Here is a 27,118-nt window from a genome sequence, read left to right on the forward strand (position 1 = left end):
ACTATAATTTGTTCATAACAGCTTTGTGATCTAAATGTGTCATCTTGAAAGAGTCAAGGAGTCTTATTTTTATAAATGTCATTAATTCTATAAAGTAAAAAAAATACGTACATTTTATAGGAAGAAAAAATAAAAACTGTATTAATAATCGGAAAAGCTGTTTTATTGAATTAGAGGTCAGTATTAGAAAAAATAAATAGAAAATATACAAGCAACTTATGCAGCTCAATTCCAGAAAAATAAATGACCCAGTCAAAAAATGGGCCAAAGAACTAGACATTTCTCCAAAGAAAACATACAAATGGCTAACAAACACATGAATAGATGCTCAACATCACTCATTATTAGAGAAATGCAAATGAAGACCACAATGAGATACCACTTCACACCAGTCAGAATGGCTGCAATCCAAAAGTCTGCAAGCAATAAATGCTGGAGAGGGTGTGGAGAAAAGGGAACCCTCTTACACTGTTGGTGGGAATGCAAACTAGTACAGCCACTATGGAGAACAGTGTGGAGATTCCTTAAAACACTGGAAATAGAACTGCCTTATGACCCAGCAATCCCACTCCTGGGCATACACACCAAGGAAACCAGAATTGAAAGAGACACATGTACCCCAATGTTCATCGCAGCACTGTTTATAATAGCCAAGACATGGAAACAACCTAGATGTCCATCAGCAGATGAATGGATAAGAAAGCTGTGGTACATATACACAATGGAGTATTACTCAGCCATTAAAAAGAATACATTTGAATCAGTTCTAATGAGATGGATGAAACTGGAGCCAATTATACAGAGTGAAGTAAGCCAGAAAGAAAAACACCAATACAGTATACTAACACATATATATGGAATTTAGAAAGATGGTAACGATGACCCTATATATGAGACAGCAAAAGAGACGCAGATGTGTAGAGCGGACTTTTGGACTCTGAGGGAGAGGGAGAGGGTGGGATGATTTGGGAGAATGGTATTGAAACATGTATACTATCATGTAAGAAACGAATCACCAGTCTATGTTTGATGCTGGATACAGGATGCTTGGGGCTGGTGCATGGGGATGATCCAGAGAGATGATATGGGCTGGGAGGTGGGAGGGGTGTTTCATGTTTGGGAACTCATGTACACCCGTGGGGGATTCATGTTGATGTATGGCAAAACCAATACAGTATTGTAAAGTAAAATAAAGTAAAAATAAAAATTAAAAAAAAGAAAAAAGCAAATATCAAAATATTGATTTCTGCAATTTTCTTTTATAATTTTTAGGTATGATGGAATTTAGTCTATTTGGAATGTCATATGTAAGTAGCTCTATTCCTCTTATCTTCATCACTTGTGAATATTAAAAAAGTACTATTAACTTTCATTAAATATCACTGTATTTTAGACTGGAGCAGATATCTGTGGTTTCTTCAACAATTCAGAATATCAGCTCTGTGCCCGCTGGATGCAACTTGGAGCATTTTATCCATATGCAAGAAATCACAACAGTGCATTTACTAGAGTATGTAATTACTGCATTTACTCTCATTCTTTTGTCCCACTAACCTTAAGCATCTCTGACTAGAATTCACCCTTCCTGGCTGATTTCCAGATGAATGCTTTGAATCTCTACATTTACTAAGGGCATCTGAGTCCATCAGTTTAAGAATTTCCTGATTTGGGTTATCTTTATACTTTGGGGTTTAAGACTTGGTTGGCTGGCATATGTACTGCTGGTCTATATAATTTTGGAGAAGCCAGGGCAAAAACTGCTTCTGGAAATCCTTACAAACCTGGACAGAACAATGAAAAAAAAATTGTCTTCAAACTAAATCATTAGAAAGAGTCACTTAAAATACTAGTATCAATGTGTGAAACGGGCAAATTTAAACAGCAAACATTTTAAAGATGAATTGAGAAGAAATAAAAGGAAAAGGGAATCATGAGAACAAATTTATATGTGGTGGCACTATATACCTTATATATACTTTACTAAACTGGAAGAACTTTTTGAGTGAGGTGGTTGGTGGCGTTAGTGGTAAAGAACTTGCCTGCCAGTTCAGGAGACATAGGAAACATAGGTTCAGTCCTTGGGCTGGAAGATCCCCTGGAGGAGGATGGCAACCCACTCCAGTATTATTGCCTGAAGAATCCCATGGACAGAGGAACCTGGAGGGCTATATGTTCCATAGGGTTGCAAAGAGCTGGGCACGATTGAAGTGACAGCACACAGCTCATAGAAAAGTATAAACAATTGAAGACAGTATTTAACTAAGTGTTATATTTTGTGATATTCATTTTCAGTGAAAAATTATAGAAAAAAAGATAAATTATCAAAATGCACCTCATTGAAGAATTGTAGATGGAGCTGGTCTTTTAAGGATGCAGTTTAGCCATAATAACTGAATGGCAGAATTCATCATGTGTTGTGAATTCTTCATGTCACCTCTAGGAAATTTTAGTCAGAATAGAAGGAAAAATTTGTATTACAAAATGAAAATATATACAAGGTTAAAGGCAGTATGGGGCCACATTTTGGGAGAATTTGTAATAATTTGTAATAAGTTGGGCAATAAAGAAGTTGATAAGATAGGAATATTTTAACAGGAGAACATTTTGTCAATAATGCAATTCAGAAAGCTGTATTATTAGGAGATTGAGGCTTGAATGAATAAAATCCTAAATAGGGATTCTTTAATAATTCTTTAATTTTTCTTTCATTCAAGAGGAGTTCATTGAAAATCTATTATTTAATAATTTACAAAGTCCCTGCACTCTATATGATTTATATAATATATATACAAAGGATAGAGATAATAGACAATTATGTGTATATATATATACAAATAATATAATATGTATATATTGTATGTATACATATTGCATGTATGTATATATGCATATAATATGTATATATAACATATATATAATATGTATATAGAACAGCAGTCCAAATAAGTCATATGAGGGAAAACTTGGGTAAGTTAAATTATAAAGAGTTATTTGGGTTCTGTTTTAGAGGGGATGCTCAGGGAAGTCTTCTTGGATAAAGTGACATTAGCATTAGAGCAGAGACTTGAGTTGGGGAAACAAACAAATTTAAACATATGGGGATGAATTTCAAGACAGGGGAACAAGTGAAAGACCACAAAGTGGGAATGTGGCTGGAGTTTTGAAGGCTATGAAATTGGAGAGGGAAAGACTGATGAAGTATTTCTGAATGAAATGTGAAGAACAGAAGTCTCACGTTTAGGAGGTAGTATAATTGAATTTAGGAATGTATGGTTTAGGATTAAATGCTTATTTTCAGCATGTAAAAACTGAAATAATGTCAACAAAGTCAGTATGCAACAGATATGGTCTTTACCTCTTCTAACTTGACTTGGAAACTGGTAACAGTAGGAGAAGACAGAGCTTAGTAGTTATTGGATCATTGTACTTTCAAGGTTTTACCTATTCTAATTCTACACGAACCAATTTAACAATTGGTCACCATTCAAACGTTTTTACTACTGGAATCTAGGAAAATTGAAATCTTCATAGATAGGATACCACTCTTAAAAACTCTGTTCCTGTTGATAATCACAAAAAACACTGAAAGTGTTGTCCCCTGGAGTCATGCGGCAGTCTTATTTGTTCCCTTGATATAAAGTAGAATGTAAGATAGTAATCAATTTCCCTATTATTTTTTAACCAGTAAGTGCGATAACATTGTTTGAGTGCTTGCATGGGTTGTGCAACCCCATGGACTATAGCCCACCAGGCAATTTCCCTTGAGAATACTCAAGCGGGTTGCCATTTCCTCCTCCAGGGGATCCTCCTGACCCAGGGATTGAACCAGCCTCTCTTGAGTCTTCTGCATTGGCAGGCAGATTCTTTACCACTGAGCCATGAGGGAAGCCCACAATAACATTATTTAGAAGTTTTTAACTTTCCAGGATCAATTTTAGGCTTTTTACCTGGAGAGTGATTCCAGAGCAGATTTGGTGGGCATGTTCTTTTTTGTTATGCAATATTAATTTGATCCTCTCCTCTTCCTATACTGTTATTTCTTCAGTACCATAGTTTATTCATTTCTCATGAGATCACAGTGTGCAGGGTTACTGTGATGGACTTTGCATGTCTCTTTATTTCAATCCACTTTTGTATAGCATTCTGTTTCTCCCCTAGACTTTTCATCCTATGGTGAGTATCACCACAGTTGACAAGGGTATTTGTCACCTATTCAAATATGAACTGCTCTTTAAGTAGGTTCACCTACATGAAATCATGTATGAGCTTAATTTGTACTTTCTTATTAGAGTGTTAATATTATGCTCTGTCTTTCCATCATATGAGATAGAAATATTACTCCAGAAGAATTTTGTGAAGAACGTATGTAGCATATGATGGTGATTTAAAGTATTCCATAGTTTTTATCCTTCAAATATGTATTTGAAAACTATGATTTAACCAAGGACAAGAGCTTATATTTCATTTTGCTTTGTTTCAGAGACAAGATCCTGCTTCCTGGAATAAAACTTTTTCTACAATGTCAAGGGACATTCTAAATATTAGATACACTTTATTGCCCTACTTCTATACACAGATGCATGAAATTCATGCTCATGGTGGCACTGTTATCCGACCCCTTTTGCATGAGTAAGTTCACATTAATTTTCCTACCACAAAGAAATTAGCTATTCTTTGTTTTATTCAATTATCAATATAAAATGGGATTTCCCTGGTGACTCAGCTGGTAAAGAATCCGCCTGCAATGTGGGAGACTGGATTTAATCCCTGGGTTGGGAAGATCCCCTGGACGAGGGAATGGCTATCCACTTCAGTATTTTGGACTGGGGAATTCCATGGAGTGTGTAGTCCATGGGATCGCAAAGAGTCAGCGTGACTGAGCGACCTTGACTTTCACTTTCCAATCTACTTTCACTTCAATATAAAATATTTTAAACTAAAACATTTTTTGTTGTTGTTTTAGTGTACATTTTGGATTAATAAGCATTTACATGAGGAAATCTGCTAAAAAGCAGTCTAATATATGCCATTAAAAATGAAGTACATTAACCAGTTTTTAAAAAGCAATAATTTTTAGAAATAACTACTACATACCAAATATTGTTTTAGATTACTTATAGACCTTATTACAGTGTGTATTTTTGAGAATTCTTGCAAATAAGTAATATTATCTCTATATTATAATTTGTTTAACTGAAGTTTACTGCAATTCAGTTAATGTACCACATACAAATGCCTGACTGAGGAAGACCATCCTAACTCTCCCATTCTTTGTAGAAAATTGTTTTGGATTTACTCTTTAAATCTCAAACTGATACATGACCAAATCTTGAAATTCAATTCTATGAATATAGTTGCAAAAATGTTAACATGTTCTGGTTTTAGTGCAAATACATTTCTTATGGATGTTACACAAAATAAAAAACAAACATGTATACAAACCAAAAAAAATTGAAATAATCATGATATACTTAACTTCCCGTGTGACCTATATTATCAGAATAATTGAATGCGGTCATTTGTTAGATTTCACTATTCATAAACCAGTAAAAAAATACACAGAGAATATTTACTTAAATTAAGCAGTTCAGTTCAGTTTAGTCACACAGTCAGTCATGACCTAATCTTGGTGACCCCATGATTCGCAGCAGGCCAGGTCTCCCTGTACATCACCAACTCCTGGAGTTCACTCAGATTCATGTCCATTGAATCAGTGATGTCATCCAGCTATTTCATCCTCTGTCCTCACCTTCTCCTCCTGTCCCCAATCCCTCCCAGCATCAGAGTCTTTTCCAATGAGTCAACTCTTCCATGAGGTGGCCAAAGTACTAGAGTTTCAGCTTTAGCATCAGTCCTTCCAATGAGCAGGACGGATCTCCTTTAGGATTGACTGGTTGGATCTCCTTGCAGTCCAAGGGACTCTCAAGAGTCTTCTCCAACACCACAGTTCAAAAGCATCTATTCTTTGGCATTCACAGTCTTTCTTTCTTCACAGTCCAACTCTCACATACATACATGGCCATTGGAAAAACCATAGCCTTGACTAGATGGACCTTTGTTGGCAAAGTAATGTCTCTGCTTTTCAATATGCTATCTAGGTTGGTCATAACTTTCCTTCCAAAAAGTAAGCCTCTTTTAATTTCTTCCTGCAGTCACCATCTGCAGTGATTTTGGAGCCCAGAAAAATAAAGTCTGACACTGTTTCCACTGTTTCCCATCTATTTCCCATGAAGTGATGGGACCAGATGCCATGATCTTCGTTTTCTGAATATTGAGCTTTAGGCCAACTTTTTCACTCTCCTCTTTCACTTTCATCAAGAGGCTTTTTAGTTCCTTTTCACTTTCTGCCATAATGGTGGTGTCATCTGCATATCTGAGGTTATTGATGTTTCTCCCGGCAATATTGATTCCAGCTTGTGCTTCCCCCATCCCAGGGTTTTCACGATGTACTCTGCATAGAGGTTAAAAAAGCAGGGTGACAATATACAGCCTTGACGTACTCCTTTTCCTATTTGGACTGGAACAACCAGTCTGTTGTTCCATATACAGTTCTAACTGTTGCTTCCTAACCTGCATACAGGTTTCTCAAGAGTTATGTCAGGTGGTCTTGTAGTGCCATCTCTTTCAGAATTTTCCACAGTATTGGGATCCACACAGTCCAAGGCTCTGGCATAGTCAATAAAGCAGAAATAGATGTTTTTCTGTAACTTTCTTGCTTTTTTGATGATCCAGTGGATGTTGGCAATTTGACCTCTGGTTCCTCTGCCTTTTCTAAAACCAGCTTGAACATCTGGAAGTTCACAGTTCACATATTGCTGAAGCCTGGCTTGGAGAATTTTAAGCATTACATTACTAGTGTTGAGATGAGTGCAATTGTGTGGTAGTTTGAACTTTCTTTGACATTGCCTTTCTTTGGGATTAGAATGAAAATTGACTTTTCCAGTCCTGTGGCCACTGCTCAGTTTTCCAAATTTGCTGGCATATTGAGTGCAGCACTTTCATAGTCTCACACTTTTCTTCCAGAGTGTTTGTATCTTTGCTTCCTGTTTTTTGATCTTCTATTTGGCAAAGTTAATATTTGAACCTATGTATTGGTGATGGACAGGGAGGCCTGGTGTGCTGCGATTCATGGGGTCGCAGAGTTGAACATAACTGAGCGATTGAACTGAACTGACTGAACTGAACTTAAGTTCACTTCAAAGGAGATTTCTCACTCAGTCGGTCTTACATGTCCATTGTAACTCTGCATTTTGTCAGAAGGTTTAGTCATGCTCTAGATTTACTCATAAAATATTGTACCACTGTGTATTGAATTTTGGGGCTTCCCTGGTGGCTCAGCTTGTAAAGAATCTGCCTGCAATGCCAGAGACCTGGGTTCAATCCCTGAGTTGGGAAGATCCCCTGGAGAAGGGAACAGCTACGTACTCCAGTATTCTGGCCTGGAGAATTCCATGGACTGTATAGACCATTGGGTCACAAAGAGTTGGACATGACTGAGTGACTTTCACATATTGAATTCCAAATGATGAAATTGTTTTTGATCTTTTATAGTTTGATTTGCATTTCTATCCACAAAAGTCCATGCTTCAAAATATGTTTTCAATAATTATTTTATTGTATTTCAAAGAGATAAATTTATTTGATTTAACTTTGTATATATTTTGTCCAGGTTTTTAAATGAAAAGCCAACCTGGGATATATTCAAACAGTTTCTGTGGGGTCCAGCATTTATGGTTACCCCTGTATTGGAACCTGTAAGTCCCATTTAATATTTTTGTTCACAAAAGATTATTCTTTGGTTTATATGTTTTTAATGACTATATATTTTTAAATTCCAGTATGTTGACACTGTAGAAGGCTATGTCCCTAATGCTCGGTGGTTTGATTACCATACAGTAAGTAATTAAGAAATTTGGGGGGATTGACAAAATAGAAATGAGTAACAAATTGATTATAGCATTTTTATTAATGACATACTTGTTTTCCTTTCCACTTAAAAAGAATAAGATGTTTCTTGCTAATTAACAAACAGTGAGAGAGTTAATTTATTGTGCCATAGATTGTTATATAGTCATGGATTTATTTTACTAAATAAATGTGAAAATTGTACATTGTGCATTAAAAGGTCATTACCTTTTATTAAGTATGCAAGAAGATTGCTAAAAGTAATGCATTCCTTCCAAGAATAATATATGTGATAAGTCAGGAATAACTTTTGTGACCCATCAAACACCCATGTATTTTTTGCATGTGCATACTACAAAAAATAGTGGTAAGTTAATTTCAAAGCTATAAATAACCTAAGGAATAAACTGGTTTATCATTTAACCAATATAACTTCCTGAATAAATGTGTGTGGTTTTATTATTTTTTAAGTTAAAAATTATATTATTTGATTCTATAAATGTGCCTCCTCAAGTACCAGTGTTGCTGATGATTCTCTTATTGCTTTTGTTCTTTCTTGCAACTGTCTCATTTCCAGGGCAAAGATATTGGTGTCAGAGAAACATTTCATACGTTTGCAGCTCCTTTATATGAAATCAACCTACATGTCCGTGGTGGTTACATCCTACCATGTCAAGAGCCTGCTAACAACACATTTTACAGGTAAGTGAAGTGTAAGTCTTGAGAGTCCCTTGAACTGCAAGTCGATCAAACCAGCTAATTCTAAAGGAAATCGAGCCTGAATATTCACTGGAAGGACTGTTGCTGAAGCCCCATTTTGGCCCTGCATGCGAAGAGCTTGCTTATTAGAAAAGACCCTGATACTGGGGAAGATTGAAGACAAATGGAGAAGGGGGCAGCAGAGGATAAAATGATTAGAGAGTATCACCAACTAAATGGACATGAAATTGAGCAACACCAGGCAGATAGTGGAGGACAGAGGAACCTGTCAGCTATGGTTGTAAAGAGCTGGACACGATTTAGCAACTGATCAACAGCAACAAAAACAAAGTGTTTACAGAACTCAGATTAGATTTTCAGATACATAATGCTAGAATTGTCAAGAACCAGGAAAGTTCTTAGATTTTATCCTACTTCCAAGCTTACAAGTTAGCCTGCCACAGTTTCATGACTACGGTGTCTGAGACAAAGGTCTTACTCATGGCATAGCAAGAAATATGAGCTTCATGTTTACTTCAGTGTCACTTGACCCCCAAGTCCCATGTGGGTGAGTGACATCAAGTGACCCAGGTGGATACTGTCCACGCAGGAGGTTTGTGTCACAATGAAGAAATGCCAAGTTTTGGGAAACTCAACCTTTTATAGTAGACTTTGAGTAAATTATCCATTATTTGCTTTGAAGGGAGAAAAATTGTCAGTGCTTAAATAATGTAGAAATTTGACTCATGGAAAATTGATTTCCAACATGATAGAAATGTTTCACAGACCAAAACAACAACTGAAATTTAATGTCTTCTGTATAAACATGCAAAGGTATTGATAACATGCAAAGTTTTTGTATTTTAAATGGCTGCCTCACCTAAGACTCATTATTTTTTCTGAGTCTGATATGTGGAAAGAAGTATTATTTTATTCATTAAAGTATATTTTTATTTTTTATTTTATTTTATTTTTAATTTTTAGTTTTGCTTTATTTTACTTTACAATACTGTATTTGTTTTGTCATACATTGACATGAATCCACCACGCGTGTACATGAGTTCCCAATCCTGAACCCCCCTCCCACCTCCCACCCCATATCGTCTCTCTGGATCATCCCATGCACCAGCCCCAAGCACCCTGTATCCTGCATCGACTACAGACTGATGATTCATTTCTTACATGATAGTATACATGTTTCAGTGCCATTCTCGCAAATCATCTCACCCTCTCCCTCTCCCACAGAGTCCAAAAGTCCGTTCTATACATCTGTGTCTCTTTTGCTGTCTCACATACAGGACTATCATTACCTTCTTTCTAAATTCCTTATATATCTGTTAGTATACTGTATTGGTGTTTTTCTTTCTGGCTTACTTCACTTTGTATAATCAGCTCCAGTTTCATGCAGCACATTAAAACTGATTCAAATGTATTCTTTTTAATGGCTGAGTAATACTCCATTGTGTATATGTACCTCTGCTTTCTTATCCATTCATCTGCTGATGGACATCTAGGTTGTTTCCATGTCCCGGCTGTTATAAACAGTGCTGTGATGAACATTGGGGTACACGTGTCTCTTTCAATTCTGGTTTCCTCGGTGTATATGCCCAGGAGTGGGATTGCTGGGTCATAAGGCAGCTCTATTTGCAATTTTTAAAGGAATCTCCACACTGTTTTCCATAGTGGCTGTACTAGTTTGCATTCCCACCAACAGTATAAGAGGGTTCCCTTTTCTCCACACCCTCTCCAGCATTTATTGCTTGCAGACTTTTGGATTGCAGCCATTCTGACTGGTGTGAAGTGGTACCTCATTGTGGTCTTGATTTACATTTCTCTGATAATGAGTGATATTGAGCATCTTTTCATGTGTTTGTTAGCCATCTGTATGTCTTCTTTTGGAGAAATGTCTATTTAGTTCTTTGGCCCATTTTTTGATTGGGTCTTTTATTTTTCTGGAATTGAGCTGCATAAGTTGCTTATATATTTTTGAGATTAGTTGTTTGTCAGTTGCTTCATTTGCTATTTTTTCTCCCATTCAGAAGGTTGTCTTTTCACCTTGCTTATAGTTTCCTTTGTTGTGCAGGAGCTTTTAATTTTAGTTAGATCCCATTTGTTTATTTTTGCTTTTATTTCCAGTATATTGGGAGGTGGATCATAAAGGATCCTGCTGTGATTTATGTTGGAGAGTGTTTTGCCTATGTTCTCCTCTAGGAGTTTTATAGTTTCTGGTCTTACATTTAGATCTTTAATCCATTTTGAGTTTATTTTTGTGTGCGGTGTTAGAAGGTGATCTAGTTTCATTCTTTTACAAGTGGTTGACCAGTTTTCCCAGCACCACTTGTTAAAGAGATTGTCTTTACTCCATTGTATATTCTTGCCTCCTTTGTCAAAGATAAGGTGTCCATAAGTGTTTGGATTTATCTCTGGGCTTTCTATTTTGTTCCATTGATCTATGTGTCTGTCTTTGTGCCAGTACCATACTGTCTTGATGACTGTGGCTTTGTAGTAGAGCCTAAAGTCAGGCAAGTTGATTCCTCCAGTTCCATCCTTCTTTCTCAAGATTGCTTTGGCTATTCAAGGTTTTTGTATTTCCATACAAATCTTGAAATTATTTGTTCTAGTTCTGTGAAAAATACCGCTGTTAGCTTGATAGGGATTGCATTGAATCTGTAGATTGCTTTGGGTAGAATACTCATTTTCACTATATTGATTCTTCCAATTCATGAACATAGTATATTTCTCCATCTATTAGTGTCCTCTTCGATTTCGTTCATCAGTGTTTTATAGTTTTCTATATATATAGGTCTTTAGTTTCTTTAGGTAGATAAATCCTAAGTATTTTATTCTTTTCGTTGCAATGGTGAATGGAATTGTTTCCTTAATTTCTTTTTCTACTTTCTCATTATTAGTATATAGGAATGCAAGGGATTTTTGTGTGTTGATTTTATATCCTGAAATTCTACTATATTCATTGATTAGCTCTAGTAATTTTCTGGTGGAGTCTTTAGGGTTTTCTATGTAGAGGATCATGTCATCTGCAAACAGTGAGAGTTTTACTTCTTCTTTTCCAAAGTATATTTTTAAAATGAACTTTTCTATGAACTTTAAGCAAACAATGCTCAGAAGACTTCTCTTTCCTTCTGTCTTTTCCAGACCCCCTTTTCTTCCTCCATCAGTACTATGACACATTCCCTGATTCAATTTAGTTTATTAAATTTAGTTTATAAAAGTAGATATCTATTGACAATATCACTGCTCTTTCAAACTGCTAAGTCCTCTGTTGTCCATAGAAGAACCAGACCTGTTTTTATCAATCTTGTCCCATTTTACAATGAAAGGTAGTTCAGATTTTCTATCCATTACCATTTATAACTGAACATCTTCTAAGACTGCTTATGTGACATCTCCCTCTTGTTCAACGATGTGTCATATGTACCAGGGGTTGTGGGTCCATTCTGTCTCCTATGACTGATGTAAGAATGAATTTCTGATACCAATCACAGAATCTATTTCCACTGTTAAACTCCTGGCTTAGATATTCAGATTCTAGAGGACTCAGTTCTGTTTCTCTTCTCATCTCCTGCTGTACCTCCTCTCATGGTGATCCATGTGCTGACAGCCCCAGCTGGCATGAATAGGTTATGAGGAGCCTGGAAGGCTGCAGTTCATGGGGTCACTAAGAGTCAGACACGGCTGAACAACTTCACTTTCACTTTTCACTTTCATGCATTGGAGAAGGAAATGGCAATCCACTCCAGTGTTCTTGCCTGGAGAATCCCAGGGACAGGGGAGCCTGGTGGGCTACTGTCTATGGGGTCGCACAGAGTCGGACACGACTGAAGCTACTTAGCATCAGCAACAGCAAAGCCATCCAGATCCATCTCTGTCAACACCTTATCTTGTGCTGTGGATAGTCGCTCAGTTATGTCTGACTCTTTGCAACCTCATGAATTGTAGCTGGCTAGGCTCCTCTGTCCATGGGGATTCTCAGGCAAGAATACTGGAGTGGGTTGCCATGCCCTGCTCCAGTACTCCTCCAATACTTTATATTGATATCATTAAAGAGGAGAAAAATGATTGCACCTGAGAAGTAAGAGTCTCATGAAGGAGACCAGTTATAAGTTGTGCCTTGAAGAATCCTTATGTTATTAAAGAGGACTAGAAAGGCCATTCTGTGTGTGTGTGTGTGTGTGTGTGGGTGTGTGTGTGTGTGTGCCTGTGTGTGTAGATGGGTAAAGTAAATAAGATATTTAGGTATACAGTTAACCTTTGAACAACATGGGTTTGAATTACATGAGTCCGCTTATATGTGGGTATTTTTCAATAGTAAATAGTACAGTACTACTCAGTCCATGATTGGCTGAATCTGTGGGTGCAGAGGAACTGTGGTTACTTGGATGTATGTTGTTCAAGGGTAAACTGAACTTTCATTCTATACAGGGTAGAATGAAAGTTGTGAAGCTTCTCTTAATCTCATTTTAAGTATGTTGGGAAATTATGTTAAACCAGATATTCATGTTGCTAATAAGATCTACTTATCTTTTAATTCAGTGACTGTGAACTGAAATACATACATACATACTTGCTAAGACATGCTAAAATCTTTACTTGGAAAATATAAACTTGCTATGGAGATTTGAACTCTAGATATTTTGGATATTTTAGGAGACTTCCATAGCAGTACAGCCTTTAACATTTGTGATCAGAAAAGGCAGATAGCTAAGCATAATTAATCCTTCCATGGCAGTATAAGGCTGTCAAACCAAGTGATTAGTATACTGAGAATGGAAGCAGATATTTAATTCAGAAATAAGCATATTAAAGGCAGAAGATGGTAAGTATTGCTCAATCCAAAGACAGGATTTGCAATTTTCTACTAGCTACTCTTCACATTCTTATTAACAGCTGTCAATGATAATTAAGTTATTTATTTATGGAAATATGAGGATAATATATGTCATAAGGATTAAAACATGATACTGAAATAGCTTTATGTTTAATGGCCAATCGTAGAATTATCATAGAAAGTGTAAATAAATAAATAACCTTAACATGGTTTTAATTATAAATGAGGTCACTTCTGATTTTCTATAGTAGGTGAATCCTTGATATCAAAGATATGCATGATATTTTCTATTAAATATGAAGGATTTTGTGGTTTATATACTTTCCATTCTTGTTAGTCACTCAGTTGTGTCTGACTCTCTGTGATTCCATGGACTATATCCCACCAGACTCCTCTCTCCATGGAATGCTTCTGGCAAGGATATTGGAGTAGGTAGCCATTCCCTTTTTCAGAGGATCTTTCCAGGCCAGGGATTAAACCTAGATCTTCTGCATTACAGGCAGATTCTTCACTATCTGAATCAGCAGGGAAGCCAGGAAAATCCTTTTATTTTCTTTTCCTAAAACAATTTGTATTCTCCTTAATTGATATCCTTATTTGTGTTCTTTGGACACATACAATAAAACACTCGATACTCTTTAAACATTCATAAAATTATATTCTTTTTACAGCCGGCAGAATTACATGAAGCTCATTGTTGCTGCAGATGATGATCAGATGGCACAAGGATCTCTGTTTTGGGATGATGGAGAGACTATTGGTAAGTGTTCCATTTAGGAGTGTCAGGGGAGTGTGTAATTTCCTCAGTTCTGTCTCGCCACAGCAAAAATTTGAAGCAATGGACAGACCAGTGTTGCAGCTTGGTGATACAGCTCAGTTTCATTTGGCAAGCAAAGGAAAAAACATCCTTGAAGCATGAGGGTGCCGATCCAAAAGAAGTGAACAGAAGAGAAAAGAATCCAGAAACTCCTCTTTTTATATATTTTTTCCTCTTCCCCCTGAACCTGCCCCATGTAAATTTGGCTAGCCAGGAGCGCTGTTTGCTTCACCTGAGGTTCTTACTCTGGTCCTCAGACTGTCCTTCATTCTATTTTTGCAGGCTTTTTCTTTGTCTTTTAGCCACTGCTATTTTTTGGACTCCCTTTTTCCTATTCTAACTGCCTAAAATTCCCCCCTCAAGAGATGGGAGGTGCAATTCTTTAGGAATAGAGGTCTCCATCGAGGTCTTTCTGGCTACTTCCTGCTAAACTGGGATAGTGAGGGATATTGGGCCTCCCCCTCTTGCTAATCTCAAGCCTCAGAGTCCTTATAGTGGTGTCCACCTAAGGGTGAGTGATATTTCCCATGGTCGGGTGTAGTTTTATATATCCTTGTTGAACTGGCACTGCATGTTGTAGCTTATTGACCTGGGCAGAGACAAAAAATGTTTTACACAATTGATAATACGTGGAGCAATCATAAGCAGCATCAATATTGTGATAATAGGGATTAGTAGGGGCATTAGCTAGCTCCAAATCCACCATTGCCAGAAGAAGGATCCACAAAGAGAGATTATAGCCACACTGAGAACTCTCCAGCTCATTCTTTGAGCTCCTGTAGGATCTGAATGTTTTGTTTTTCTTGAGGACTGTGAGACTTCCTTAAACTTTAGCTGGAGGTATTTACCCAGAAAAAACATATTTCATCCAAGATGGTTCAAGTCCCTCCTTGTTCAGGGATCAGGAGATCTATCTCTTGTCTATTTTGGAGTACAACTCTTGCCAAGCTGTGTTGGCTTTTTAGAGCTATCCTGAGAAATTTTATCCCCAGAAACTTAATTTTTGGCTGTTCATTAGAATGGCACTCATTTGTAGTCCTGAATAGGTATCTGAGATCTCCCAGGGGCTCGCAGGTATATTGATTGTCCTCTTCAGTTTTCTTCCATGGCTTGACTTGTGAGTAGTGAATCCAGGAGTCGTATCCTGTTAACTTGACTGCTGTAGGGGTATAAAGTATTACAGGGAAGGGGCCCTTCCCTGTGGGCTGGAGTTGAGCCTTTGGAGACTCATCTTTCCAGACTGTAATTAGGACTTGAGTCCCTAGAGCATATAGTGGTGGTTCTTTAGAATCTTTTGGGTCCTAGTTGACACCCCACAAGTGCATATCATGTTGGAATGCCCAGTGGCCATGGTATGAGACCGGAGGATCTGAGCCTCTGGATCTAGGAAGAGGTCATTGACATAAACAAATGGTCTCTCATATAGCATCTCATAAGGACTAAGACCAACCTGTTCCTTAGAAGCAATATGGATGTGAAGGAGAGCTATTGGTAAAGCCTCCTTCCATCCCAGGGAGGTCACCTGAGTTATCTTTTTAATCGCTGGTTTTAATAATTGTTTGGCTCTTTCTACTTTTCCTGAAGACCGAGGCCTCCAGGCACAATGGACATAAGAAGTAACGCCTAATGCTTTAGAGACCTTGGATGACCTTAGAAGAAAATGGTGTCCCATTGTCACTTTGTAATGATCTGGGCAGACCAAATCTCAGAATGATTTCATAGAGCAGTTTTTTTACCACCTCCTCAGCCTTCTCAGTCTGGGTGGGAAAGCCTTCAGTCCATCCTGTGAATGTATCTATCATGACTTATAGGTATTTATACCCTTGAGAAACTGGCATCTGGGTGAAGTCCTTCTCCCAGTCCTCTCCTGGGTAGGTACCACGTTGTTGGGCAGACTGGGCCAGCTAGTATCTTTGGGCTCCTTAGGCATTGTTTAACTGGTAACTGGGACAAAAGAACACTTGCCTTCTAGTTGTTCGGAGGCTTGTTCCTCTGAAGGACCTTTCTAGTAATCCTAGGAGGGCCTTTACCCTAAATGAGTGGTAGCATATCACTAGTTAACCAACTTCCATTGAAGGTCCCCAGGCAGAAAAATGAGTCCCTCCTTTTGGAACTACCCTCATATGATATTTTTGAAAGTCTTCACTCTTAGTTTTAAGAGTCTCACCTTCAGTTTATGAAGGAGTTTCTGGCAAATTAGTCTGTGGATCTAAGGTAGCAACCCCTTTTGTTCTGTAATGCTGCTCTCTTAGCTGCCTGATCAGCTGCTTGGTTCCCTTGTACCACTTCTATGCTCCCTTTACAGTCAATGAACAGATGGACTGCCTTCAAGAGCCTTAGGATTTTATCACCATATTTGATTGGGGACCCTCAGGTGTTCAAGTGCCCTCTTTCTTTCCAAATAGCAGTGTCTATGTAGCACCACAAAGGCATACTTGGAGTCAGTGTAAATGGCTACTGTTTTTCCTTTTCTCAGCCCGAAAGCTCAAGTCAGGGTTATGAGCTCAGCTAATTGGGCTGAAGTAACTAGTGGCAAACGTTTAGCAGCTATGGTCTCAAAATTGGAGGGTACTGCATATCCAGTTCTTTTTCCATCCAAGACAAAGCTGTTTCCATCAGTGTACATGATTTCCTCAGGATTGGTTAGAAGATTTTCTGACAATCCCTCTTGGGTTTTGTCCAGTGGTCCAAGGTTTCTAGGCAAGAGTGAAAAGGAAGAGAGCCCTCAGGGGTAAGCAGGAGGGTAGCTGGGTTAAGAACCTCACAAGGGGATGTAGTCAGGCATGGATTTTCCATCAGCACCACTTGATATCTGAGGATCCTTTGATCAGACATCCATAAATGGCCTTTCCCATTCAGGAGCTGTTTCACTTGGTGACTGGTAAAAATAGTTAGTTTGTCCTCAAAAGACTGTTTTAAAGCATCTTCTATCAGGACCCCAATAGCTGCAAGACTTAAAAGTCAGGGAAAATTGGTGATGCCATTCAGCCATCTGATCCTCTGTCATTCACTTTTTCTCATGTCCCCATTCCCTCCCATCATCAGGGTCTTTTCCAATGAGTCAACTCTTCACATGAAGTGGCCAAAGTACTGGAGTTTCAGCTTTAGCATCAGTCTTTCCAAAGAACACCCAGGGCCGATCTCCTTCAGAATGGATTTGTTGGATCTCCTTGCAGTCCAAGGGACTCTCAAAAGTCGTCTCCAATACCACAATTCAAAAACATCAATTCTTCAGCACTCAGCTTTCTTCACAGTCCAACTCTCACATCCATGCATGACCATTGGAAAAACCATAGCCTTGACTAGATGGACCTTTTTTGGCAAAGTTATATTTCTGCTTTTTAAAAATGCTATCTATATTGGTCATAGCTTTCCTTCCAAGGAAAAGCATCTTTTAATTTCATGGCTGCAATCACCATCTACAGTGATTTTGGAGGCCCCCAAAATAAAGTCTGACACTGTTTCCACTGTTTCTCCATCTATTTTCCATGAAGTGATGGGACCAGATGCCATGTTCTTCATTTTCTGAATGTTGAGCTTTAAGCCAACTTTTTCACTCTCCTCTTTCACTCTCATCAACAGGCTTTTTAGTTCCTCTTCACTTTCTGCCATAAGAGTGGTGTCATCTGCATATCTGAGGTTATTGATATATCTCCCAGCAATCTTGATTCCAGCTTGTGCTTCTTCCAGCCTAGCATTTCTCATGATGTATTCTGCATATAAGTTAAACAAGCAGAGTGACTGTAAATAAGTACAGCCTTGACGTATTCTTTTTCTTCTTTGGAACCAGTCTGTTGTTCTATGTCCAGTTCTAACTGTTGCTTCCATACCTGCATATAGGTTTCCCAAAAGGCAAGTCAGGTGGTCTGACATTCCCATCTCTTTAAGAATTTTCCAGTTTATTGTGATCCACACAGTCAAAGGCTTTGGCATAGTCAATAAAGCAGAAATAGATGTTTTTCTGGAACTCTCTTACTATTTCCATGATCTGGCAGATGTTGGCAATTTGATCTCTGGTTCTTCTCCTTTTCTGAAACCAGCTTGAACATTTGGAAGTTCACGGTTCATGTATTGCTGAAGCCTGGCTTGGAGAATTTTGAGCATTACTTTACTAGCGTGTGAGACGAACGCAATTGTGTGGTAGTTTAAGCATTCTTGTCAATGCCTTTCTGTGGGATTAGAATGAAAACTGACCTGTTTCAGTCCTGTGGCCACTGCTGAGTTTTCCAAATTTGCTGGTAGATTGAGTGCAGCACTTTCACAGAATCATCTTTCAGGATTTGAAATAGCTCAACTGGAATTCCATCACTTCCGCTAGCTTTGTTCGTAGTGATGCTTCTAAGGCCCACTTGACTTCACATTCCAGGATGTCTGGCTCTAGGTGAGTGATCACACCTTCATGATTATCTGGGTTATAAAGATCTTTTTTGTACAGTTCTTCTGTGTATTCTTGCCACCTCTTCTTAATATCTTCTGCTTTTGTTAGGTCCATACCATTTCTGTCCTTTATCGAGCCCATCTTTGCATGAAATATTCCCTTGGTATCTCTAATTTTCTTGAAGAAATCTCTAGTCTTTCCCATTCTGTTGTTTTCCTCTATTTATTTGTGTTGATCTCTGAGGAAGGCTTTCTTATCTCTCCTTGCTATTCTTTAGAACTCTGCATTCAGATGCTTATATCTTTCCTTTCTCCTTTGCTTTTTGCTTCTCTTCTTTTCACAGCTATTTGTAAGGCCTCCCCAGACAGCCATTTTTCTTTTTTCCATTTCTTTTCCATGGGGATGGTCTTGATCCCTGTCTCCTGTACAATGTCATGAACCTCCATCCATAGTTCATCAGGCACTCTATCAGATCTAGTCTCTTAAATCTATTTCTCACTTCCACTGTGTAATCATAAGGGATTTGATTTAGGTCATACCTGAATGGTCTAGTGGTTTTCCCTACTTTCTTCAATTCAGGTCTGAATTTGGCAATAAGGAGTTCATGATCCAAGCCACAGTCAGCTCCTGTCTTTTTTGTTGTTGTTGTTGTTGACTGTATAGAGCTTCTCCATCTTTGGCTGCAAAGAATATAATCAATCTGATTTCAGTGTTGACAACCTGTTGATGTCACGATCATATGGTAATAAGCAAGCCTCAAAATAAATATATAAGTTTTCCTAGTATTTTGTGAATTAGAAAGTAACTCAACTTCTATTAGTTAAATAAAATCCTATGTTTTCAGAGCCCTGAACTTCATTAACACATTAACTGAGGTTCTACAAAGTTTACAGCCTTTCTTCCTCACTAGGAGGCACTTTGAATTTGCTTACAATTCTCCAAGAGTGTAAAGCTGAGTTATGCATAATTTGCACATTTGTCTTGGGATATTTGAATATCATTCTCTAGCAAATTTAGTTAATTCATTTTAGCTGTAGGGAGACAAAGCTTTTCTTAGTTTTTTTTTTTTTTTTTTTTTTTAATGCAGCTCTTTCTATCAAGCTAAGATATAGATGAAAGAACTTGGTAAAACCTTTACTCTTTTGAAGTTTCATGGCAGATTTTTCTTTTGTTATATCACTGAAAAGTGAGCAGAATTCATATATTTCTCTATGTTCTCTTTATGCAAACACACAAAGTTGTTCTGACCCATTATATCTACTAGTTTGGTTATATTTCACGATCTCAGTATATTTGTTATAAGTAACTATAAATGTTTCAGCAAATCCTCTGAAATTTCTTAAGTGAATAACAACAACAATACATAGCAAATGCTTGGAATATTTAGATTTATTAGATCAGAATCTCTGAAGGAATTTTCTCTTACAACAAGCTTGCCAACCTATCTAATAAACTAAATATCTAAATAAATTTTTCTTTTAAGTACATTTAAATTATAAGGAATACTATTGAAACTGTAAAAATGTGTTTTGGGAGGCTCCAATTCTTTATGTTTCAGAGCAGAAAGAATTAAGCAAGAGGATCCTTAATAAGATGCAAGAATAGGACTCTTGTGAGGTTTATAAGAAGATGGGCAAGAGGGTGTTGTGCTGAGAACTTGGTGGGCTACTGTTTTATAATCAAAGGAGAGGTGGGGAGGAAGAAAACACCACCTTCTTCCTCATTCTTGAGTGGACATCAAGCTTCCAGCATCACCTCCTCCTCCACATCAGACAAGGGAGGGAGTTTTCTTGTCCCTACATGGTCAAATGGGGACTGTCATGGCACAATGCAAATGAGCAAAAAGGGGTAACATACTAAAATATAGTAGATTATCTCAGGTTTCAGTATAATGTCATCTTTTCCTTATATTTTTGTTTTTAGTGTGTGCAGAAAGGCTTGTCCTAGGAATCATTAACTTACTGATCTTACTGAGCAGGGTGTGGGTTTCACTCCACTACTGTTTTATTCTTTCGGGCCATGTCTCATGCTTGCATTGTATGGTTTTGTTGCTAAGCAAGCCTGCTTGATTTTGTAGTTAAGCAAACCTATTTTCCTGAGTGATCATTAGCTTACAGGATTTTTTTTTTTTTTTTCCTTAAAACTCTCTAGTGGAATTAACTATTTAATCATCTATCTGGTCCCTTTCCTCTGCTCCAATCACTTTTATTTATAGACATGTATTTGTCTCAAAAAACAAACAAAAAAGGATAAAGCAAAATAAACTTATTTTGAAATGTGGGTATATTAAGTAAATTTTGACTGTTCTAGCTAACAAGGTTGTAAGTTTAGTAAAATATTAATTTTTCCTACTCATCTTAGTGAAATAGACATATGTCTACCTTGAAGTAAGATCATAAGTGGTATCTTTCTCTTATTCATTAAAAACAAAAAAACTGTTATATGCTCTTAATAGCTGTCACTTTCGCTTTCTTTTATTTCATAGATCTGTACTTAAAAATTGCTCTTAAATATTTGTTATACTTATGCATTTTAAAATTAGTTTAATTTTTTGCCTCAAAATGTGTTATTAAAGTCATATATGAATTAATCTATTTATAGAGAAAAAATTTACAGAGAATATAATTTAATCTTAGTATAAACAAAATTATTCTCAAATTAAGCATTTTATTTTTTAGAGAATTAATAAACATAATGCTGGCATGTGTAATGGAAGAAGGAATTAAAATTTGTTACTTTTGCAGTGTTATCCTAATACCTGTTTTCATCATGCCTTTGACTTTACTTTTGCTTTTCTGTCTTACACGTTTGTTTGGTTTTACATATGAACACAATCATAGAAATCAGAGAAAACCAGACATAAGTTCAGACTTGATATTAATTAGTTGTTTCACTTTGAGCTATTTATTTAATTTCTCTGGGACTCATTTCTCTCTTCTATACAGTAGGAAAAGTAATAATACATCTCTTACAGCATAGTGATAAAATACTTAGAATTTGACAGATACTGAATAAATTTTAGATCTAATATTACATTTTTAATTGGTTTTCAGTATGGCAAGATTATACCTAATTTAAGTGATGAATATAAAGCCTGTGTTTTATCCATTTGATTTCAATTGTCCTGTTAATAATCTCTAACAATGAATATTTTTCTCAAATGACACTAGGATAAGTGGCCATCATATTATTTTTCCTTTATATTGTTATTCTCAGCCATCAAGATGGCCGGGGAGTGTCGATGATTATCATACTTAATTCTGTTTATTCTTATACTCTTCCACCCTCCTAGAGAAGTGTTTAGACCTGTGTCTCCTCTACAGTTACTCTCCCACACACAAACGAGCACACATCAATCTACCCATCCATGTAGGACTCTGTCTACATGGATACATGACTCATTCTTCATATTTCAGTGCTCCTCAGACTATGTTGAATAAGATACGTAAACTTAGACAGGATTAGATATACATTGATGATATTTGATATCCTTTGTACTGTGAAAGAAAAGCAAAATATGCTAGTATTTACTACAGATTATTTTTTGGAAATATAAATACATCACTCTTTTTTCTCTTATAGACACCTATGAAAGAGACCTATATTCCTTGGTACAATTTAATTTAAATAAGGTATGTATTCATTACAGATCATTTATATGCAATTGTGTTAAATAATATTTGAAGTTTTATGCCATATTTTGTATTTACATACTATATATGTTATATAATATACCTCTCTTCAAATATATGAATAAACAATCTGTATACTATGAAATATTGATACAGTTTGGTTAACAAATACATGCTTTTAAAACATTTAATGGGACTTCCCTGGTGGTTCAGTGGTAAAGAATGCAGGAGACATGGTTCAATACCTGGGTTGGGAAGATTCCCCTAAAGGAAGACATGGCAATCCACTCCAGTATTCTTGCCTGGGAAATCACATGGACAGAGGAGCCTGGCAGGCTAAAGTCCATAAAGTCGCAAAGACTCAGACATGACTTACCAACTAAACAACAACAACCAAAGATTTAATTGCTTTTGCTAAATGAAAGGTTCAAATGATTTCTTTTTCTTTGTCTTCATAGACCATCTTGACAAGCACTATACTGAAAAATGGTTACATAAACAGAAGTGAAATGAGACTTGGATATATCCACATATGGGGGAAGGAAAAGATGCATGTTAGTGAGGTTACACTCACACATAACGGAAATAAAGAGTCTGTTAACTTTACTGAAGACCAAAACCTGGAGGTAATTGACAGAAGAAAATGTTTCTTTTTAAAAGGAACTATTCAAAATATCTATGTGAACCTCTTACATTTCTTAGATCTAAAAAAAAACAACAACAACCTATTACTCTACTTATTTTCATTAAACTTTCATACCTATTTCTATATTATCATCCTTGATAACTTGTCATATAAATCAACCTAATGGAATCTATTTTATAATTGTTCTGACATAATCAAAGCAAAATTAACATTAAATCTCTAAATTATTTTCATCCCGTTACGGTAAAGTGCCTCAAAACCTAGTACTTTTCTAAAACAAAATGCTCACATTTGAACATTTAATATGTCTTGGATGAATTATACTTGAAAGCCCTTTCAAAATGAATAGAGTTATCGATTAACATCTATGAATAATATGGCATACAATACAAGGATATGATTCAAACATTAAATAGGGACTCAGGATTCTTATGTTAAAGTCCCTTTGCTGCTAGTAATGAGCTTTTTACTTTGAGTAAATAATTTCAGTGCTTCTTTTTCTTTCCTATTAAATAAGAATATGCAAGTAAACAATCTCTTAAACTCTTTCTCATCCTAAATTCTACAAAAATAGATTTTAAAGAACATATATTTTAGAATCCATGAACTGTTTTGCTTGATCCAAGTTCAAGGCTACATATAAACTGTTAAACTTTGAGTGTGTGTACATATACCTGTTTTGTGTTTAAAGCTGAATGAAAACAACTGGCTTTTTAATCAACTGACCACTTCAGTGAACATAATTTACAAAACAGCTAGTTGTTTGGCTGACTACAACTGAAAAAGAAAATAATTGTGTCTTGGACACAATTTTAGGTTTTCATAAATTTTATAAGATGTGAGAGTTGAACAGTACCCGAAGTCATTTTGTCCTGTTGAAATTTAGCATCTATCCTATTATTACTGCTATTCTATAGGCAATCAGAATTTCCCCTTTCATATATATCTGAGTCTTAATTACTACTTTGACATTAAATTTCTTTAAACTCTATCAAGTTTAAGAAATTAGAGTTTTATGTATTTTGTGTCCATCTATGGTAGAATAATGGAGAAGGCAATGGCACCCCACTCCAGTACTCTTGCCTGGAAAATTCCATGGATGGAGGAGCCTGGTAGGCTGCAGTCCATGGGGTTGCTACTAGTCGGACATGACTGAGCGACTTCACTTTCACTTTTCACTTTCATGCACTGGAGAAGGACATGGCAACCCACTCCAGTGTTCTTGCCTGGAGAATCCCAGGGACAGGGGAGCCTGGTGGGCTGCCGTCCATGGGGTCGCACAGAGCCAGACACAACTGAAGCGACTTAGCAGCAGCAGTAGCAGCATGGTAGAATAAAAGTTGATAACTTAGCACCTCACCTCCATTTTTTTCTTCTTAAATTTTTACTGGTTTATAAAATTCTAAAGTATGGGAATCAGTGATTTAGTCCAGTAGTCTTATATGACAGTCTAGGAAACTGAGCTTGAAAGGGAAAATTAATTTCCCAAGAATAAACAGTCAATGATTATCCATCATAATCAGAAATCAGCTTTTTTTTAAACAACCCAGTTTTCAATGAAATTAGAGAATGATGGTTTCCCTTATTTATTTTCTTGTTCTTTGTTTACTACAACAATGGTGAAAAATAAAGCTCACAACATTTACTGTAAAACTAAATACAGTCAATTAAGCAATGTCAAATAAGGTATTTTAACATATCAAGTATTGTTTCAAGTTAATTTTGACCAAATACTTGGCATTAAAAAAAATCACTATTTATAAGGAAAAGTTCATTCCACTGATTTCAAACATTCACAAAGAATTTTAAGTATTAAGAGTAATTTTTAAATATTTTATAATCTCAATGATTCTAAAAGAAGATGTTAACTTTACCAAAAATTGGAGCTATCCCTTCTAAGTACATTTAAATAAAACAAATATTTATGAACACCTTCTGTTTTCTAAAGCTTTATAGATATTTGGAAAAAGGAAGGAGTGATCAATTTCTTTCTCTATCTTAGTGACCCTTGCCCATGGGTGTGAGAGTTACATACAAAAGATGATTTAATTGCTGTATCAGTGAATTTTTAAAAATATTTACCTAGCACAGTTACGCCTAGTTGCCATCTATGCAGCTATTAAGAGCTATGAGATGCATGGGTTGTTCTTCATGTTTGATATAAAATAATTTTGTTAGTTTTTCTTATAAGATGGATCAGTATCAAATCTTCCTGTTAGGTACTAAGAACATTATTTACCTGTTATGTTTTAAACTCTTCTACTATAAAGTGTGGGAAATTCTAAGGTGCTTTAATAAAGAATAAATTGTATAATGTCCCTACGTGCATACTTGGTATTTGGTTAGCAGTAAAGGAATGCTCATTTTCTTCTTCTCTTACATATTTGATGATTTAATCCAACTTTCTGAGCTAAAGGCCCTGAGAGTCATGTGAGTGTATCAGAGCAATGGAAGTCTAGTGAGTTCATTATATTACAGATGATTATTTAAGTACAGCTGCTTCATTAGTCACCCCCCTACTTAGTCCCTATATGGTCTGATAAAGATTCTCTCCAGTGAAAGAAAGTAACATACATGTAATGAAATCATTGGCAATAAATTCAGCATAAAGTCCTTTGAGACTGATGCAAAAGAAAGCATATTACTAAAATCTAAATTCTGTCTGTAGATGACTGGATAATATTTGAGGGCAGAAAGCATAGAGGTATATGTAATGCAATTATAATCAAGTATTTAAGAGTCACAGAGAAAGAGAAAAGTTGTAGAAATAAGAATAACTGGTAAATAGTCTCAGCTTCTGATTGTGTTTTGACAGCTCTCTGAGACTTATTTTCATTGTCTGTATAATGGGTGGGTTGGCTGGAAGTACTACTGAAATGGTTGCAAACTCTCTGATGTAAAAATTGACCAAAATGGGAAAGTAAAACAAGCTATAATGTGTTTACTTATAGAGCATTTATTTATGGAATTAGTTTTTGTTGAAAAACACCCCACAGGTTGGATTAAACAATTAATTACCTTTTTTTTTCTTTTTTAAGATATTAGATATTGATCTAACAGGGAATAATGTTACTCTAGATGAACCAATAGAAGTCAACTGGTCATGAAGATCACCATCAGTCCGAATTGTCAAAGAGAAGTTAACATCTGGATTTAAGTTTCACCACCATACTTATAGTTTACCTTCTTCACTTGTTTCTTGTATTGTGTAAAATATGATTTTAATAACATCTACCTAAAGTTATTGCAGAGTGTTCATCAATATTAATACTATTATATAATATTAACATGGCCTAGATTCAATTTTTAAATATATTTAGTAGAATTTAATGGTTCTAGTTGCTTTTACTCAGTATCAGCTGACTGTAATCTAATTACTAAATACATGTGTGTGTAACTAAGATATAATTAAAATAAGTGATTTTTAAATTAAGCAAAAATTTTGTAATTTTATATGACATTTTCTTCAATGTTTAGTAGATTTAAGTTACCACCAATTGTCATCAGATTTAATTATTTCTTATTCCCTGCATTTAATTAGAAAGCAAAAAATAAACTGTATATCAATGCAAATAATGTACATTTTTCTTTATTTTCCAAAAGGAAATTTTCTTAGTTTGGGTTCCTGTAAGAATTTACCATAGATTTTGTGGCTTACACAATAAAAATGTATTTCTCACAGTTTTGGGAAGTTTGAGATCAAGGCACGAGCAGATTTGGTGTCTGGTGAGGGCCCTCTTTCTGCTTTGCAGACAGCCAGTTTCTCCTTGTGTCCCCACATAGAAGAAAGCAAAGAAAAAGGACCTGAGCTCTCAACATCTCTTCTTATTGGACACTATTTGCATTAAAGAGGGCTCCACCCACATGACTGCATATGTCTCAAAGGAGTCATCTCCAGATACCAACTTGTCAGAAATTAGAGGTTCAACATATGAATTTGGGGGAGGGGGACACAAGCTTCAGGCCAGAGTAGAAATCCAAATTTCTTCCTCTAGCTTTCCTTTATGGATAGGAGAAAAAAAAATACTATATATTTATTTAATTAGGTGAATAAATTACCTTAGCTCATTCATTCTGGTTGAATGACTCTCTAAGTCATGATTTAAAATAATATTCATTGGTATTTTTTAACACTTAGGTTTCTTTGAATCTACTCAACTAACTAATATTCTGGAACAATTTACTTTTTCCTAAT

The 27,118-nt window shown here is 36.2% G+C and overlaps 1 protein-coding gene across 3 annotated transcripts in view; it reads left to right on the forward strand.

The window, feature by feature from the left end:
• The window catches only part of SI (sucrase-isomaltase), a 112,927-nt gene extending 86,428 nt beyond the window's left edge, over positions 1-26,499 (forward strand). For all 3 annotated transcript variants that reach the window (XM_027958732.2, XM_042234933.1, XM_042234939.2), the window contains 10 exons: positions 1,273-1,307; positions 1,394-1,510; positions 4,481-4,629; positions 7,670-7,754; positions 7,839-7,895; positions 8,483-8,607; positions 14,122-14,210; positions 22,228-22,277; positions 22,736-22,903; positions 25,962-26,499. In XM_027958732.2, coding sequence (XP_027814533.2) covers positions 1,273-1,307; positions 1,394-1,510; positions 4,481-4,629; positions 7,670-7,754; positions 7,839-7,895; positions 8,483-8,607; positions 14,122-14,210; positions 22,228-22,277; positions 22,736-22,903; positions 25,962-26,030 — 944 coding nt within the window. In that variant the 3' untranslated portion in view covers positions 26,031-26,499. The remainder of the gene's footprint in view (positions 1-1,272; positions 1,308-1,393; positions 1,511-4,480; positions 4,630-7,669; positions 7,755-7,838; positions 7,896-8,482; positions 8,608-14,121; positions 14,211-22,227; positions 22,278-22,735; positions 22,904-25,961) is intronic.
• The last annotated feature ends 619 nt before the right edge of the window (positions 26,500-27,118 follow it).

The sequence above is a fragment of the Ovis aries genome, chromosome 1 (genome assembly GCF_016772045.2).
Source record: "Ovis aries strain OAR_USU_Benz2616 breed Rambouillet chromosome 1, ARS-UI_Ramb_v3.0, whole genome shotgun sequence".
NCBI classification, from domain to species: Eukaryota; Metazoa; Chordata; class Mammalia; order Artiodactyla; family Bovidae; genus Ovis; species Ovis aries.